We start from the raw sequence: 17025 nt of genomic DNA, 5'->3' as shown, positions 1-17025 counted from the left end.
TGCTCTGAAAGATTTCTATGGCAAAAAAGCTCTTTATCTATCTATCTATCTATCTATCTATCTATCTATCTATCTATCTATCTATCTATCTATCTATCTATCTATCTATCTATCTATCTATCTATCTATCTATCTATCTATCTATCTGTACATATATATACGTATATGTACGTATATATATAGTTATCAACCAACAATCCCCAACCAATGGCTCTATGGCTCTAGTCCTGTCTTCTATCTTGCATACTATTTTATTTCTAATAGTTTCAGGAACACTGACCTATAAATTTAAGAAGCGGCCATTTTTTTTTTTTTTTTAAAACAGTTCCTTAATATATTTATATTTTTGGTCTAGAAGTTGGGACTAGTTCAGTTGCTTGCATAATATGTAACCAAACTAATTGCTATATCCAAGTGCTATCTGAATTGTGCAGGATCTGTAAACACATTACATGGCAACTATGAGCAGTACCTTCAACTGTGACATGATAGAAACATTGACCGCTCCTAAAAACGGTGAACATGTGATTGTCTTCTGCAGAAAATAGACTGTAAAATCTGCTTCCAGGCAGATAAATTGTGCAATATAAAAAAACACACACAGATGTTTGTTCACAACTGATGGAGGAATTCATGTTGCTGGTGGGTTCTGTAGCTAAGTGAATAATAATAAAAAAATATTACACTTGAAACATTAATTTGTGACATTTATACTTATAAAACAAAACACTAAAAGTAAATTAAACACGTTTCAAATATGTGACTATGGGGGTTTTGTAGTAAAAAAGGGTCACAAACTATTTATTCATTTATAATGTTGTATGTGTGAATATATGAGGAAAACACTGAGGTTGTTGAGCCATACCAGGCTATCACGCATGCATGTTTTCTGGAGCTGTCTGTTCATTGCCTCCCCATAATTATTATTAAAGAAGGCAAACCTGTGAGAAGAATTTCGGGGCTAAATATAAAGGAACGGTGACAACAATAATGGTTTCCTATTTTTGTTTTGCCTTTCTGTACATTATATTTATGCATAAAATGGTAAAAGTTTAACAATTAGCAAATTTATGTGTAAATCTCCAATAAGTGAGTCTCATGGGAAGACTGATGGTGTGTGCCCCAGGCAATAATTGGGCCCCTTACCAATGATGATAGTCATAATATACTTGAGCCAGGTTAAAAATGCATTTAAACAGCGTTTATCCTTTATTTTTTTTCTTTAGACTCTTTGTCAAAATCCCCTATCCCCCGTTTAGTCAATCCATTCCTGGTGTTACCTTCAAGAGTCCATCAGAGATTAATATTTTGTGCCAAAACCAGGATCGGATCACGTCAGACGAAAACAGGGAAAAAACTCTCTTTGAGAATGCCTCCCTCTAGCGGATCAAATGTGATTTTTGGCACAAAATATCGAGACCTCATATGGTAGAGAATGTAACCTAAAAAAATAGGTTATGGTTTGTAAATTCAGTAGAAGATTTGTGAAATGAGAGACGGCATGCTGGTTCATTAAACTCCTCCTCATCATCAGCTAGACTATTCATCTGAGTAGAACTAAAATCATTATTTGACAATCGGACCTGTGACCCTGTTTCAGTTTCTCTAAATCTTGGGTAATTTAGGTCTCAGTAAAGTCCATACAATAAAATCCACTTTCCACCCTGAGGTCCTCTATCAATATTTCAGGCCAGGATACGCACATAATATGGACACATACTGAATAAAAACGTGACTGGGAGACAACCTATATTTACCTTCTTTTCTGCTGGCATACATCTGCATTATAAAATATGTTGCTATTTTGGACATTGCTTAATATAAATATCTGTTTCATAATATTATAAATCTTTCTTTAGAACAGGTAGTATATAGGGATTCCTTCCCATTTATTAGAAATAAATCTAAACATATGTTGCTACAACCCTTCCTGTAAATTTTAAGGGTATGTAAATTTCTATATTTATGTTTGGCACAGGTTATAATGAACAGCTCCATCGAGGTATTGAACTGTGGACATCTTACAGGTTATTCAGATTTAAAGGGCATGTGCACTTTTGCAACCAGTTTTGTATTGCTCAAAATTATTTATACACCCTCCCTCACAAAACAATTAAGCAGTATTTGCATATAGTCACAAAATCATTTTGTGTCTACAGTCTCCATAGAAACCGACTACAAACAAACTCTGTGTGTGTGGTCAGATTTTCTATGGCGACACATTGGTCTGAATAGGAGCTGTAGACACAAAATGGTAGAAAATGGACTATTAAATTTTTTTTTCCATTTTAATTTTTTAGATACGTTAGAACTGTAAAATAATGGTTGCAAAAATATACATATCCTTTATTATTCTCGTACCATACTAGACAATGCAAAGTGCCTTAAACGCTAAAGCAGTGCTGTCCAACAATTATAATGCGCTAATGTGTTCCCAGACATAATTAAAAGGTTTGCCTGGTAAAAAAAAAAATGTATGGCCTATCCTCAACATAGGATATCGATATCTGATTGGTGGGGGTCCGACTCTTGGCACCTCTGCCAATTAGCTGTTTGAAGAGGTTGCGGTGCCCGGAGTAGCGCTGCTTTCCCTTTATTTCTTACAAGTGAATGAGAGACAGCTTTAATACTGTGCTCAGCTGATACAAATCTGTCAGCATTGTATAGTATAAAGCTGTGTAAAAAATTAAGGGGAAGCAACGCAGTGGCCCTTTAAACAGAATCAGACCCTCACCGATCAGAATTTGATGACTTGAACAATTTTTTTTCAACGGGCAAAACATTTAAGAATTGTGTCATACAAAAGAGTTATAGAAACTGGTATAGAAGTGGTGGTGCTGGTGGGGGGTGTTACAAAAAAAGAAAAACTTTAAACTATGGGCCTCCTATAGACAGCATTACTTTAAAGAACCAGTCAATATTATATCCTAAATACAGGTTTGCCCTATTGCACATGTTTAAACACAGTTTAACCCTTTTGATTAACAATGCAAATTCTAACTAGTTCTCACACTGGTTACTGCATTGTACAATTTGTTTTAATGTAGACAGCGTTTTTCTCACTGGTAGTGGGAATTTATTTGCTAGGTCAGAAAACATTATATTAAATTAGAGGGCAATGACAAGGCAGTGAGTTTTGAGACTATGAAACGGTTAAATTGGAACTTGAAATGCGTCAGGTATTTAGTTTTTTTCTGTTGGCAATCATATAAAGTGTGCTGACTGCATAGTAACTATGGCAAACACATTGAGTAGATAATAATTTGCTCTTTAGTAAACCATTCTTACATTTACCTACATTCTAAATATTGAAAAAAAAGTTTTTTACAGCCCATTCAAAACGATGAAACATGTAAGTAGAGGTCAGTAATACATGTACATACGATAGCATAGCAATAAACAATACAAGGGTTTGATTTCTCAGAGGGTCATGAAGCACGGCTCATCCCTCTCAGTCACACTTGTGCATATTTGAAGATACAATGTACTTGTTGCATGTGTTACATCACAGAAATAAAGAACATTGGTAACATTACATTGTGCATATTAAAAGGACTGCTCAGCTTCTATAGACTTTAATGTATTAGCGTGTACACCCCTTCACATTTTACTTGCCTTACTTTTAAAGAGGCTGTATGAGATTAGAAAAAGGGACCTGCTTTTTCCAGAGAAACAGCACCACTCTAGTCCATTCACTTAAAAAGGGTTGAGCTGCAATACCATACACAGACCACGGACAAGAGTGGTGCTGTTTCTGGAAGAATAACAGTCTTTTGGTTTTCTATTATACATTTCTTCAGTCTTCAGACCATATATTAGATGTGTGTACTGTCAGTGACGTAGGATACAATACAGCCCTACTATGCTCCCTACGTTAGCTAATAGTCCATGGAGAAAAAACATATGCTTCAGATTAGGGTGTTAAAAATAGGTGTTAATATGAAGACATTGGGCAAAAATAGAAGGAAGCAAGCACCATGTTATTATTGAAGGTTGTCAGAGGGTATATACCAATACATAAAGTCATCTGAGGGTGAGTCATCCCTTCAATGGTCATTGGGTTGGCAGTTGAACTCCTGAGCATATCTGCATTGTCTTGTAATGTATTATGAACTTTTACATTGCAATAGTTTATTCCTGTGCAATATTTTTCTTTTTAGTTTGGAAACAACAACATCGTATGAGCTATATAAAACATATATGTTGTTATTTAATAGAGAAATGTGCCCTGGATGGTCCATATTCATTTCTCTACCAGTAACTTTTATAGATTATACATGTATAATACAAACCAATATAGATTATCTAATTATCTAAATATAGTCACAAATGTCATTAACTCTATTTTAATTCTAATTCACTACAAAAAAATTAATTCAACAAATAATGACTTGCGTCTACAGAAATCAAATATTTTGTCTATATATATTGTTATTGTACGTACCTGAATGTGTAAAGTTTGTAAAGATTTTATTTGGTGTACTGTTTAAGGCAAGTGAATATTATAAAGGCATTATAACACATGAATTATTGTATCTCTTATGCTGGTATGTACAAAGGAGGAATTGATGAAGTCTGACGTTACATATGCCAGTCTTAATATAAACAAAGTTGGAGTAAAATACACCTCATTGAATAAGCGGTGCACCCCTCTTAACAAATTAGGCACATCTCTGGTCGGCCGTGCACCAGAGTGAAATCTACTCTACTTCTTCTCTTATGGCAATTTTGTTAAGCCGGGTGTGGCGTAAAAGTTTAAAAAGTCAAAAATATTTACACAAAACGTTCATACGCCAAAGTTTATGACATTTTGCCAGAATACTGGTGTTCAGTGTTTAATATATTCCCCCCAAAATGTCTACCTCACATCCCTGTTTACTTAGCTTAGTTTGCATCAGCTGGTGCTACCTACTCACAGTTGTGGTCTATAAATGAATTGTACTGTACATGATTCACATGAGCGTGTGTAAACATGGCCGTATTACGGTATGCAGTTTAGAACTGTATGTGAACTGTATTGCAGCCAATACTGTTCAGTTTTTGGGTATCTAATCTAGGACATTATTTCCCCCTAGAATATAATCCAAGACACACCGTCTGATGGAGCATGCTACATACTGACAAACGTGGAAATACGTTCATATGGAAATATAGATGTATGGACACCTTCATAGAGGAACATTTGCACCATTTTCTGCACCTACTCCACAAGGGCAGAATACGGAGCAGACATATGGAGGTGTTTGAAGAAAATGTTTGCTAAAAATTCGTACATGTCAACAGAGCAGATTTATCGGATAGACTATAACCTCTGATGGCATGAACACCAAAAACGATTCCAGTTTTCTATATTTCCTTACAAAGAGGTTTATCACCACTTATAAAAATGGCTGTCAAATGTAATATAAATCTCTATTGGGAGATGGTTCCTCCAGCTGTGGCTGCAATATATGGAATTAAACCGTTTCAGAACTAATTTTTACCACTTTTAGTGGAAAATACAAAGATATCAATCAAACAGCAACCGCAGTATTTTTTCTCTCATAGTTTTTGTACATTACTTTGGTTTAACTATAACATTAATAATCACAGCCACCACTAGAGGCAGCTTAAGACCTTACTTCATAATGTATAATGTTTTATCGTTGAGTTTAATGTATGTACAGTATGCAGCTGAGCTCCGACCCCTATAAAGATATATTAAGAAGTTTATTAGCATACAATATTACACCTGTTTAGAGTTAAAAAACAAACCAAAACGGTAGACATTCACTTTAAGATTTTCCACAGTAAATGGCATAATAGTCACAAGTGATTAACTGTAATCACATCTGATCTCGTTCTTTTCTGTGGGCATGACTTCTCATTGTACATGATGAGTTTTTCTGATCTCACCTTACCTGCCTAGTTTCCATGTCCAAAACATTGATCAAATCGTATTTTCTGACAATGCCTGACAGTGCACCCAGAACAAAGCCCTTCATGTTTAGGCTTAAAGAGGCTCTGTCACCACATTATAAGTGCCCTATCAACTACATAAGGAGATCAGCGCTATAATGTAGGTGACAGCAGTGCTTTTTATTTAGAAAAACGATGTATTTTTACCACTTTATGAGCGATTGTTAGCTTTATGCTAATTAGTTTCTTAATGCCCAACTAGGCGTGTTTTTAATTTAGACCAAGTGGGCGTTGTATAGAGGAGTGTATGACACTGACCAATCAGTGTCATACACTTCTCTCCATTCATTTACACTGCACTAGCGATATAGCTATATTGTTATGTGCAGCTACATTCACACACTATAACATTAAAGTAAAAACATTACTGCAGTGTCCTGATAATGAATATACATTACCTCCAGCCAGGACGTCATGTGTATTCAGAATCCTGACACTTCTGAAGATTTTCTGTGAGATTTCCAGCAAGGCAAACGTAATCTCGCGAGATTATGATGTAAACGTGGTTACGTTTGCCTTGCTGGTAATCTCACAGAAAAGATTCAGAAGTGTCAGGATTCTGAATACACATCATGTCCTGGCTGGAGGTAATATATATTCATTATCAGGACACTGCAGTAACGTTATAGTGTGTTTATGTGACTGCACATAACGATATAGCTATATCGCTAGTGCAGTGTAAATGAATGGAGGGAAGTGTATGACGCTGATTGGTCACTGATTGGTCAGCGTCATACACTCCTCTGTACAACGCCCACTTGGTCTAAAGTAAAAACACGCCCAGTTGGGCATTAAAAAACGAATTAGCATAAAGCTAATAAGTAAGCAGTTGTATAAACATGGCAACTATCAGCCGATGAACGAGCAAACACTCGTTCATCGGCTAATCTGCTCATTTATGTGGCCAATGAAATGGTCCCTAGTCGGCACCACATCTCCCTGTGGAAACAGGGAGATGTGCTGCTAACATGATGGAAATGTAAGGGGTTGCTCGATTGTAGTAACAATCGTTCGTCCCCAAATATAACCGATCATTGCTACTTGCTTGTGACAGGAGCAAACGAGCGCCGATCAACAGGCTGTCTCATCGATCGGCCCTCGTGATTACTGCCTGGGACCCTTACTCACATTGGACTACTCGGGCAAGAAAAGTTTTTTCTAATCTGGACTTGTCAAACTGATTTGAAAGATATACCTGTGGGACATGGTTGTTTATAATGAAGAATTACTTTATTTTCAGTTTTGCAATACAAATCATTTACATAAATGGCATTCACAAGAAATGACTAGTAAAGTCGTCGCTTAACAAAAATCAGGTAATCCGTTATTGAAAACTGAATATAAGAAACATAACAAATTCACTTTATTAGTGCCACACTGTAGAATGACCAATAAGCCAGGTTCATTGAGTGGCAATAACTATGAAGCGACAATTGCTGCTGTCTGCCTATTAGCATAACTGACCCATGTGCCATACCAGGACCGGACTTATGCCATGGAGCTTTGAGGTACACAGACTTCGGTGCCCTATGACCCACCCCATCAAGTAGCTGCATTATTTTCACAGAATATTTTGTAGCTTTTCTAGTCAATTAAGATAACAACAAACCTACAAATTGCATTTTACCTCAGATAACTATAGCATCAATTCATTTTCCCTTGTGAACAAAAGAATGCAAGACATGCGTGCTCAGCAAGGAACGAGTTTCTCCTAAATCCGTCTGACTATTGGCACAGGCCTATTGTAGCCAATGATAAATCCAACTCAGCTTATTACACAAATCCTATAATAAGTACTGACAGTCAAAGGGGTTCGCTATTTAGCTATTAGTTTCAGCACAAAAAGTGATGAAACGTCTCTGTTTACCTGCTTTTCAGTCTCAAAGACCAAGCTGTATGGACACAATCAATTTATGGGCTTGTTGCACACATCAAAGTCTATGTATGCAGTATGGCCATAGGCTTTACTGTATGGATGTGCGTGTGTAGAGACAGACTAATTCATAAAGAACAGCCTGCGATATCTCGGGACCACATCAGAGGGGAAGGAGAGCCAGAAACATTCCACACTTTACATGCTGAAGTTTTTTGGGGATTTTAGAAAACCTCTTTAAACCCTGAAACGTACTGACTCATTGAAATTGTTAAACAAACATATAAATAGAGGTGGATAATGTTTATCTCTAGATGTACCTTACAGCCCATTTACTATAGTACATCTTTGTGAAATCTGAAAATGGACAAAAGCCCGTAATGGACATCATCCATGAGCAAAAATACCTTCTTAATAAAATATACGTCTATAAAGCCCTGTACCAATCCTCTCACACATAAGACATTCTCTGTTCAACGACAGGACACATGAAAAGAATATATCTAATATAAGTGCTAGTTTACAAGTTAAGTGCGATTTGCTAGTTTGGACTGTGGTTGTTAGTATCTGCATTGTTTTGTGTGTTGCTTTAGGATCGTGCGTACGGCAGTTGTCATACGTTTATGGTTTTTTATGACAACATATATTGGTAAATTATAGGGCAATACACATCAGCATTTTTCATGTTCTGCCAATTTGCATTGCATTTAGCCACATTATTGTGGTAACACATTTGTGTCGTTTGTACTTCTTTGAGAGTAGAAAAAAGGTTCTGCTTGTTTTTTCCAGAAACCGTGCCACCCTTGTCCATGGGTTCGGTCTGGTATTGCAGCTAAGCCACATTTTAATAAACAGCTGCAATACCAGATCTAGCCCATGAACAAAAGTGGTGCTGTTTCTGGAAAAAAAAAAAGCAGACCCATTTTCTAGTCTCAGACACCCTTTTAACTGTTATTGGTATAGTAATTAGTCAGTAAAGTGCGTTTAAATGCTGCCAGTGTGAATAAAGAACGTGTGGCAGCTACTATACTGTAGTGACAGCTTCTGTTTATGGAGATATCTATTCCACTATAGTACAATCTGAAGCCCACCTTATTCAATTGAACTTTTACTAAGGATGCATAGTCGGTATAAGAATATTTTAAGCTTACGTTATTTTATCTGTTTTCAGTCCCTGGGCAACATTCAAGTTGTTTTATTTTAAATATAATTTATAATAAAAAAACATTTATTAGTTTTATCGCACTAAATATAAAATATAAGTTCACCCCAAACAAAAAGACCACTAGTAACATCCACAAATAAATGCTTGTTTGTTTCTAATTATAACACATTTATTATCTATGTTTCAAGTAGTCTTTTCTTAATGTGCATGCTAGCCAACACTGTTAGGGCCAATGCTCATGGCTATATTACGGATCCATGTTGTACTGATAGCCTGCCGTAGCTCCATATTGTACCTCCATGTGCCCTCAATTTTATATGGAAGGTTTTTTTTTCACCGATTCGTATAGAATCCATTAGAAAAAAAAGTCATATGTAATATTACGGAAATAGTATCCCCTAGAAGTATTAATTCTAGAGCAGGGTCAGACACAGACAGACAGAGCCCTTGTTCTATATGGGCTCCTGGCTCTCTAATAACTCATCATAGAGCACCCCCATGTCTCTCTCACAATCTACCAGTAATTGTGAGTTATTAAATTTGTTAACTCAGTCCCTTAGATGCAATCTAATAGACAGTAGGAAGCTGCTGGCTACTTTAGAGGTGACAGTGTGTCCTTCTACCCACTGGGCCCTGAGCAGCTGCACCGGTTAAACCTATGGTATTTCCGCCCCCTTTTCTAGGAAAGAGTATGGTGCCTCATGGAAGCACCATATGGCGGCACACGAAGTGCATAGGGTGCTGTAATACGGGTGCAGAGTACATTTGCTGACTTTGCTGTATTCATTAGCCCTAAATTTGAAAAAGTAGAACAATGTCAGATTTGATCCTTCCCTATATCACGGTTATCATGTTGCCTAATTTTTTCTAAACAGGCAAGGATGACAATGGAAGAGAATAGTGAAAAACACTAGTTTCCACAAGTCCTAATTTATATTTTACATTTCGTTTTTCAATAACAATATCCTTCTCAGTCTAGCTCTAAACTCTATAGCAAAAATATTCTCCCATCATATTATATAATTTTCATCTCATTTCATCTTAGAAAAGTTATTAGATTTGTCTTTCAGGATTTACATCTGAAAATCCTTCATGTAATTTGGCTTTTAAAAATGTTCAATTTTTTAAAGTTTAAAAACTGATTTATTTTTTTGTTTTTTTTAAATAAATCACCAGTTTAAGTAACAAACATGGCACAGGTCTAATCATTGGAGCCCTTAGTTTTCCCACATCTTTAGGAAAGGACTGAAGATCATTCATATTTCTCTGGTACCCAGCTTGAAGTGAAGCAATGGGAGGGTGGGTTTGCTGTGTGAAGCGGATTTCTTTGAACATGTACTAAAGTTGATAACCTATAATGTTCAACTATTTACAAATTAATGTGTACACCTGTGTATATATATATATATATTTATATTTATTACATGATCTGTAATTTATATGTTCTCATATACATTTAGTTTAATGGTGGTTAAGACATTTTGACAAAGTTAAGCTAGTCAGAGAAAGTATATTAAGAGCAATGGCTTCCCAATAGAGCTTGTGACATAAATCCTCCAACCTATGTTGCCTTATTTAGAAAAATATTTGTGGAGAGCTCCAAAATGAAGATTTTTTAATTAAACATTCATGACCGGGGTGCAAAATATAAACGATCTTCATTGTATTTTTATTGACTGTGTTGTTGACTCTAATTTTAATTTAATTTTTAATGTATTAAAAATGTGAAAATAGACCAATTTTAGAGAGTTTTGAAACAAACACCAAGAAATGTGATTAACACTAAAGCCAGTTAGGAGCGAAGCCCTCAGAAGTGCCTGCCACACATCCACACCCCTAAGTGCCACCCAGATTCCCGCCCCTCAGAGCGCCTACCAGAGTGCATGCTGAGAGGTTATAACCCTGTGTGGGATGTTGCAGACAAAAACTTGCACTGCAGGGAGCTCAGATGGGATATTTTATATTTGCATATTATATATTACTAAATAGCTGGTCAGTATAACAGGGACTAACCAGACAAAGATCATAAATCTCGTATTCTGATATTTATTAAAGCTATATAATAAAAATACTACTTTACTTCGTAGCATGTTTTTACTGTCAACCTAATGTTTATATATAAAAAAAATACTCTAATATAAATGCAATCGAGGATATATGTGCCATATAGGTAGGCTACCAATACCCCACAGAGTTGACAATATTAAGGAGTAAGATGCATTTACTTTCTGCTACCAGGTCCTCCCTCCTCATTTCTCCAAAACCGTACTCGATGTAATTGCAGTATAGGTTTTTAAAGCGTATGGAATTGGCTATTATAGGCAAGAGGTAAGACATAAATGACATATTATCTATCTAAATTTTAATACAAAGCAAAAATATGTGACTACAGACATTGATTGCAAATAATCTAAAACGGGCACAAAACAGCTAATGTATTCTCAATGTCTACCTATAGAGGAGCCATTGCTTTTCATATACCCAATCCGCATCGATATAAATCCTCTTCTATTCTTCCAAGCCAAAAGTAACTTAACATTTGTGTATGTTTTACAAAAATTGCAAGTGAGCTAAAGTTGTGCTACATTACTTTACACTATTTAACACTTCGTATAAACACAAATGTATCTCAAAATATAATGTATATTCTAGTGTTGGCGAATGAGTCTTTGTATATGGTAGGAAGATATGTCATGAGTATTCTGCTTGTTTTTAGATTCGCTGTATTTGTACAATATAACCCAGCTATTAAATGGCAAATATTAATACTTGTATCTAACGGAGGTTTCTTACTTGTCAGTTGAGATAAATGAGTGATGTTTAAAGGCACATGGCTCTCCCCTGGTTTTCAATGACCAGACATAAGGGCTTTAGGTTAATATAAAATATAATTTTAGACACATACGCACTTTGAAATATTTCACCTGAAAATACTAGACTATCATGCAAAACATGCTCGAGAATATGCAAAATTGAATACAACATATATACTATGTTATTGGTTTTGGTTTTGCTGTAAGTAGCTGGAGAGCTATTATGCATCCGTTTACATTTTATAGGCTAATTTTATAATAGAAAAATATGTCTGGCAAAATATATTATCTGACATAAACTAGAGCCCTGATCGTGTAATGTGGATAGTCTTGCTTTCTATAGGATACACTGATTGGTTTGAGGGATATGTGGCACTGAAGCAGATCTGAACATACCCTAAGTAACTGCTTCTCTGCTAGGCACTGTTAGAATATGGGTAATGAAGGAGGTAGTACAATAGAGTATATGGATATATCACAGTTCAGGAGTTCAAATGTCATCCTAGCTTGGCCTAGTATTACAACATTGTGAGGTTACCAGTTCCCAAAGTGCCAAGTGATCATCATGTAACTTGTGGCACAAGACCTAGTCCAACTCATATCATCGTGCAAAAGTAGGGGGATCAGAAAATGGTGAGACATCAATGGAATTCCTAGAGGTTTACTTTTAATTACCTGAGAAGGGAATGTGCAGAATCAAGGAACTAGTTCTGTACAGTCATCCTATAAACACCAACTATATAACACAAGAGTGAGCAATGCATTGTCAAACTTTAACATCCAGGTCAGCTTAGCTCATTTCTTTCCATAAAAAAAAAAAAATAAGAGGATATTGGAAAAGGGGAGTTAGAGTAAAAAAATACATTCTTTCGGGATTATCATTTTCTTCTGAAGTATTAAGGTATAATTATTTAGGGTTTTACCAGACTAAATTCTCTTTTTACAAACCAATTCAAAAACATGCTACCAATTTATCCCCAACTATGGGCGCAGTGTGTGCCAAATAAGGGGTGTTATATTTTGTTTTAAAAAAATAAATTAAAAAAATATCATCTTGTGATAAAATCAAATATCTGCCTTGTTCTATGAGGAAATGGTGTATATGCAGCTGTGCATGATTATAATTGCCCCACATTGCACGAATAAGTGATCGCCATGGGGGATGGTCTGTAGAGTTTTTAGCCGCAGGCACAACATCTGAGAATACCTTTTCTGTGTAGGATCCGTAGTGCTGGTGAATGCAAGTTAATTTATATTTTCTTTTTTTTTTTTGTATATTTTCTTTTTCCAATAACCACTTAAGAACTGGAAGGACCGTCCTATGCTCTGATGAGTAATGTCTTGACAGCCACTTCAGCACAAAAGGAGTTAAAATTCCACGGATAAACTTCACATCAAAAGGACAGAATAACAAAAACACGATAGTCACGAGTACCCGCATTAGAGGAACATTTTCATCCATGTCTATTCAGATCGGACGAGAACAAAAAAAGTGACGGAGGCAATGGAATGGAAGGGGAGACCCCAGTAGTGCTGACAAACCAGAAGCACAGTCTCTTCTAATCCTCAAACACTTCCAAGAACAGTGGGGGAAACAGTTCATTGGGGCACTCCACTTTCATGTGCAGGAACCGGCTGGCATGGCAGGCTCCTATCATGCGGAGGTCGGTCACTTTCATCAGCAGTTTTGGCCAAAAGTGTGCAACGTTGTGTTTCCTGTAATTAATGTAGTGTTCAAATGCCAAGAGGAAACCTTCTTGGCACTTTTCTATTCTTTCCACACTGGAGAGACCAGGTCGATCTGCCAATGGAAAAAAAAAACATTTTCCAAATATAAATATATTCATATTTCCAGTATAAATTATTATGGATACAGTCAGAACTTTTTCAAAAGCAGTTTTCTTGGGGCTTAAGAATATATTTATTGTTGAGCACTTACCTCTTAGGTGATTGTTAAACATCCATACTGTCTTACCTCATAATTTTCGGCTGATGTGTGTAAGGGCTCATTCAGACGAGCGTGTATCCCGTCCGTGTGGCGGCCTTTAAAACAACTGCCATCACACGGACTCATGTATTTCAAAGGGGACGCCATTCACACGACCGTTGTTTTAACGGAGCGTGTGAAGAGCCCGTGAAAAAATAGGACATGTCCTATTTTCCTGTGTGGCACACATCCCTCCATAGACTCTAGTCTATGGGGGATCTGTGACAACGCATACTGCACAGGTACACCTCGGACCCTCGAAATCTGTAGTTTTTCATGTCCGAGGTTAGCTACGTTGGTCTGAATGTAGCCTTAAGGTTGCTCCGACACACACGTAATACCCTTTACAGGATTAGTATTGCAATCACCAAATTGTGCTTACATGCACTTGTGGCTCTCAATTGTTATTGCCATTTGAAATATTATATTATCTACTCTTCTTAGACTGCATGAACCTCACAAATCCACACCCCACCATAATCAAATAAGTTTTAGTGCACTTTTTAGCTCTACTATGAACATAATTAAGCATGGCATTACGTTATTCAAAACTTTAATAGGTTTGATTTTTTTTTTGTATAATTGCGTTTCAAATGTTCTGAAATAGAGTCTGTAAGGAGGCACATGGAGTCCCAGTAGCTACATACCATGGAGGCATTCCATTAAGCATATATAGGTACAGCAGTGCTCCAACTCAGAGGTTGTATGGAGCCATCATACATGTATATGATAGTTTATTTTTCACATTCACACTAGGACTGAACAAAAAACTTCCAGTAAATCTACAGAAGGCATCTAGTTAAAGGGATTATCCTACCACAACAACTGATCACGTATCCACAAGATAGGTGATATTGTTTGATCACTGGGGCTCCCACCACTGGGACTCGCACCGATCAAAAGAACTGGGGTAATGAGTCCCCTGTATAGATGGAGCTGCAGATCATGCATGTGTGCTGCTGCTGCATAGATTCTCTATGGGGCTGCCTCGGCTATCTCCATCAGTCCCATAGAGAATGACTGGAGTGGCAGCGCAAATGTATGACCTGCCCCTCAGTTTATTTAGAGGACTCGGGACCCATGTTATTGATTGGTGGGGGTTCCAGCGGTAAGTCCCCAGCGATTAAACAATTATCACCTATCCTGTGGATAGGTGAGAAGTTGTTGCGGTGGGATAACCCCTTTAAGGTTCCTGACAATTTATAAAGTAAATTCCATTAGTGACATAATATATAGGTCTACACTCTTTCCTTGATTGTTTCTAAAATTGTTTATTAACAAAATGGCAAGGGACAATTTTATGTGTGTTGTATGTCTATTAAGAATGTGGTTTAATACTTTTTAGGACTATTATAGTAGATCATTATTTATGAGCCATTGATGCACAAATCTTTTAATTCCAAAAACAGTCGCCAAACATTTTATCATTATTGTATTCTCACTTCCATAATGTCCTCTAAACTAGTATATTGCAACATCCTCATGCCTATTTTACCTGTGTGGTATATCCAGCAATGGGGGAAGGTTTATGGCTCTTTAGTATAGATTGTTTGCTTTTATAAACCTTTACAATAACTATACCCTTTTATCCCACACTTATTTTATGTCATTGATTTATAATGGTGGCTGAAAGATTAAACATAAGGTTTTCAGGAAGAGGGATAGATAATGAGAAACCTTGAGCAATTATATAATGTGTCTCAAGGGTAATATCTTTAATTTTAAGTAATTATGATCTCCAAAATCTGCTCCATGAGACTTTCCACAACCATTTGTATGGCACAGGCTATGTGACCATTAGTTCATCTAGGGGTCTATAACTTTGTAACTGATGGTTTTAAAGGTAGAAAAAATATATATTTAAATATGTTACCTATAAACAATTGTGAAAATTCCCTAGTTTGCAAAAACGACATATGCAAAAATTGTTTATATATCTGTGATTTAAGGTTGACCACAAAATGCAGTACACATCATTGAACATAAAGTTTAAAACAGTAATGTATTTATATACTAGCTCCCACCTGATGACATAAGCAGCACAGCCTGCAACAAGGCGACTTCGGTATCATCAAGATTAAATGAAGACAGCGATACGCCCAAATCAAAGATGGCATCAGATACCACCCCTAGTCCACCGTTTTTCAGCTGTCCTCTTGTGACTGCCATCTCCCCATTCAGTGTTAATGTCTCACTTTCTGGGTCATATCTCACTGCAGCTCGGAGTGACATGATCTCCATGCAGCAGCCCTTGAGGAGGATGATCTGGTCTTCGCATGGCAGCTGGGAATTTGAATACACTATTAGTATAACTATATTAAAACGTATTCCATATGAAAGAAAAAGGGTGACATTTCTTTACTGCTTTCACATCAGGTCCTTTTACACGGCCCGACGAGGGCCGATGTAAAAGGGCCTATACACTTTAACTTCACTTTGTTTTATGTTCTTAGACACTAATAGGGACTTTTATACTTCTTAACTATCAGCCAAGAAATCAAGAGAGTTGTCTACTGGTGATTTTGTAGATTATCTGTATCTCACTGATGAGGTTATTTACAGTGTCCATTGTATAGTATTGTGGGAGGTGTCATTAGAATGAGTGACAATTACTGGTTACACAACTCATTGTTATGTATTCAATCACTTGATGATATTGTAATAGACCATTTGTATTCTATTCATCTCTTAGGGCCTGAGCACATCAGCGTTGGGTTTCTGTTCCGGGTTCCGTCTGAGGTTTTCTTTGGGTGAACCCTGCAACGGAAAGTCAAACTGAAACCACAGCTTCTGTTTCCGTCACCATTGATATCAATGGTGATGGAAACATTGCTAATGGTTTCCGTTTGTCACCATTCCATCAGGTTTCCGTTTTAATGACGGAATCAATAGCGGAGTTGACTGCGCTATTGATTCCGTCAGAAAAACGGAAACCTGCCGAAATGGTGACGAACGGAAACTGATAGCAATGTTTCAGTCACCATTGATATCAATGGTGACTGAAACGGAAGCTGTGGTTTCAGTTAGACTTTCCGTTGCAGGGTTCACCCAAAGAAAACCCCAGACGGAACCCCGGAACGGAAAGCCAACGCTGATGTGAACAGGCCCTTATCTATTAATCTTTTTATCGAATGTTGACTACCTGTTGTCTATGTGTTTCATCACATTTTTCTGTCCACTAAGGTGGCAATACTCCTCCTTAGATAGCTGTTGGCCGAATGCTCGTTCA

At 36.8% G+C, this 17025-nt stretch overlaps 1 protein-coding gene across 2 annotated transcripts in view; it reads right to left on the bottom strand.

Moving 5' to 3' along the window:
- Positions 1–6769: 6769 nt before the first annotated feature.
- Positions 6770–17025, bottom strand: part of THRB (thyroid hormone receptor beta) — a 311538-nt gene continuing 301282 nt past the window's right edge. For both annotated transcript variants that reach the window (XM_075827198.1, XM_075827199.1), the window contains exons 9-10: positions 15821–16079; positions 6770–13610 (exon numbers count right to left, since the gene is read on the bottom strand). In XM_075827198.1, coding sequence (XP_075683313.1) covers positions 13369–13610; positions 15821–16079 — 501 coding nt within the window. In that variant the 3' untranslated portion in view covers positions 6770–13368. The remainder of the gene's footprint in view (positions 13611–15820; positions 16080–17025) is intronic.

The sequence above is a fragment of the Rhinoderma darwinii genome, chromosome 5 (assembly GCF_050947455.1).
Source record: "Rhinoderma darwinii isolate aRhiDar2 chromosome 5, aRhiDar2.hap1, whole genome shotgun sequence".
Taxonomy (NCBI): domain Eukaryota; kingdom Metazoa; phylum Chordata; class Amphibia; order Anura; family Rhinodermatidae; genus Rhinoderma; species Rhinoderma darwinii.
The sequence above is the reverse complement of the archived record's forward strand: the minus strand, read 5'-3'. Positions and strand labels throughout refer to the sequence as shown.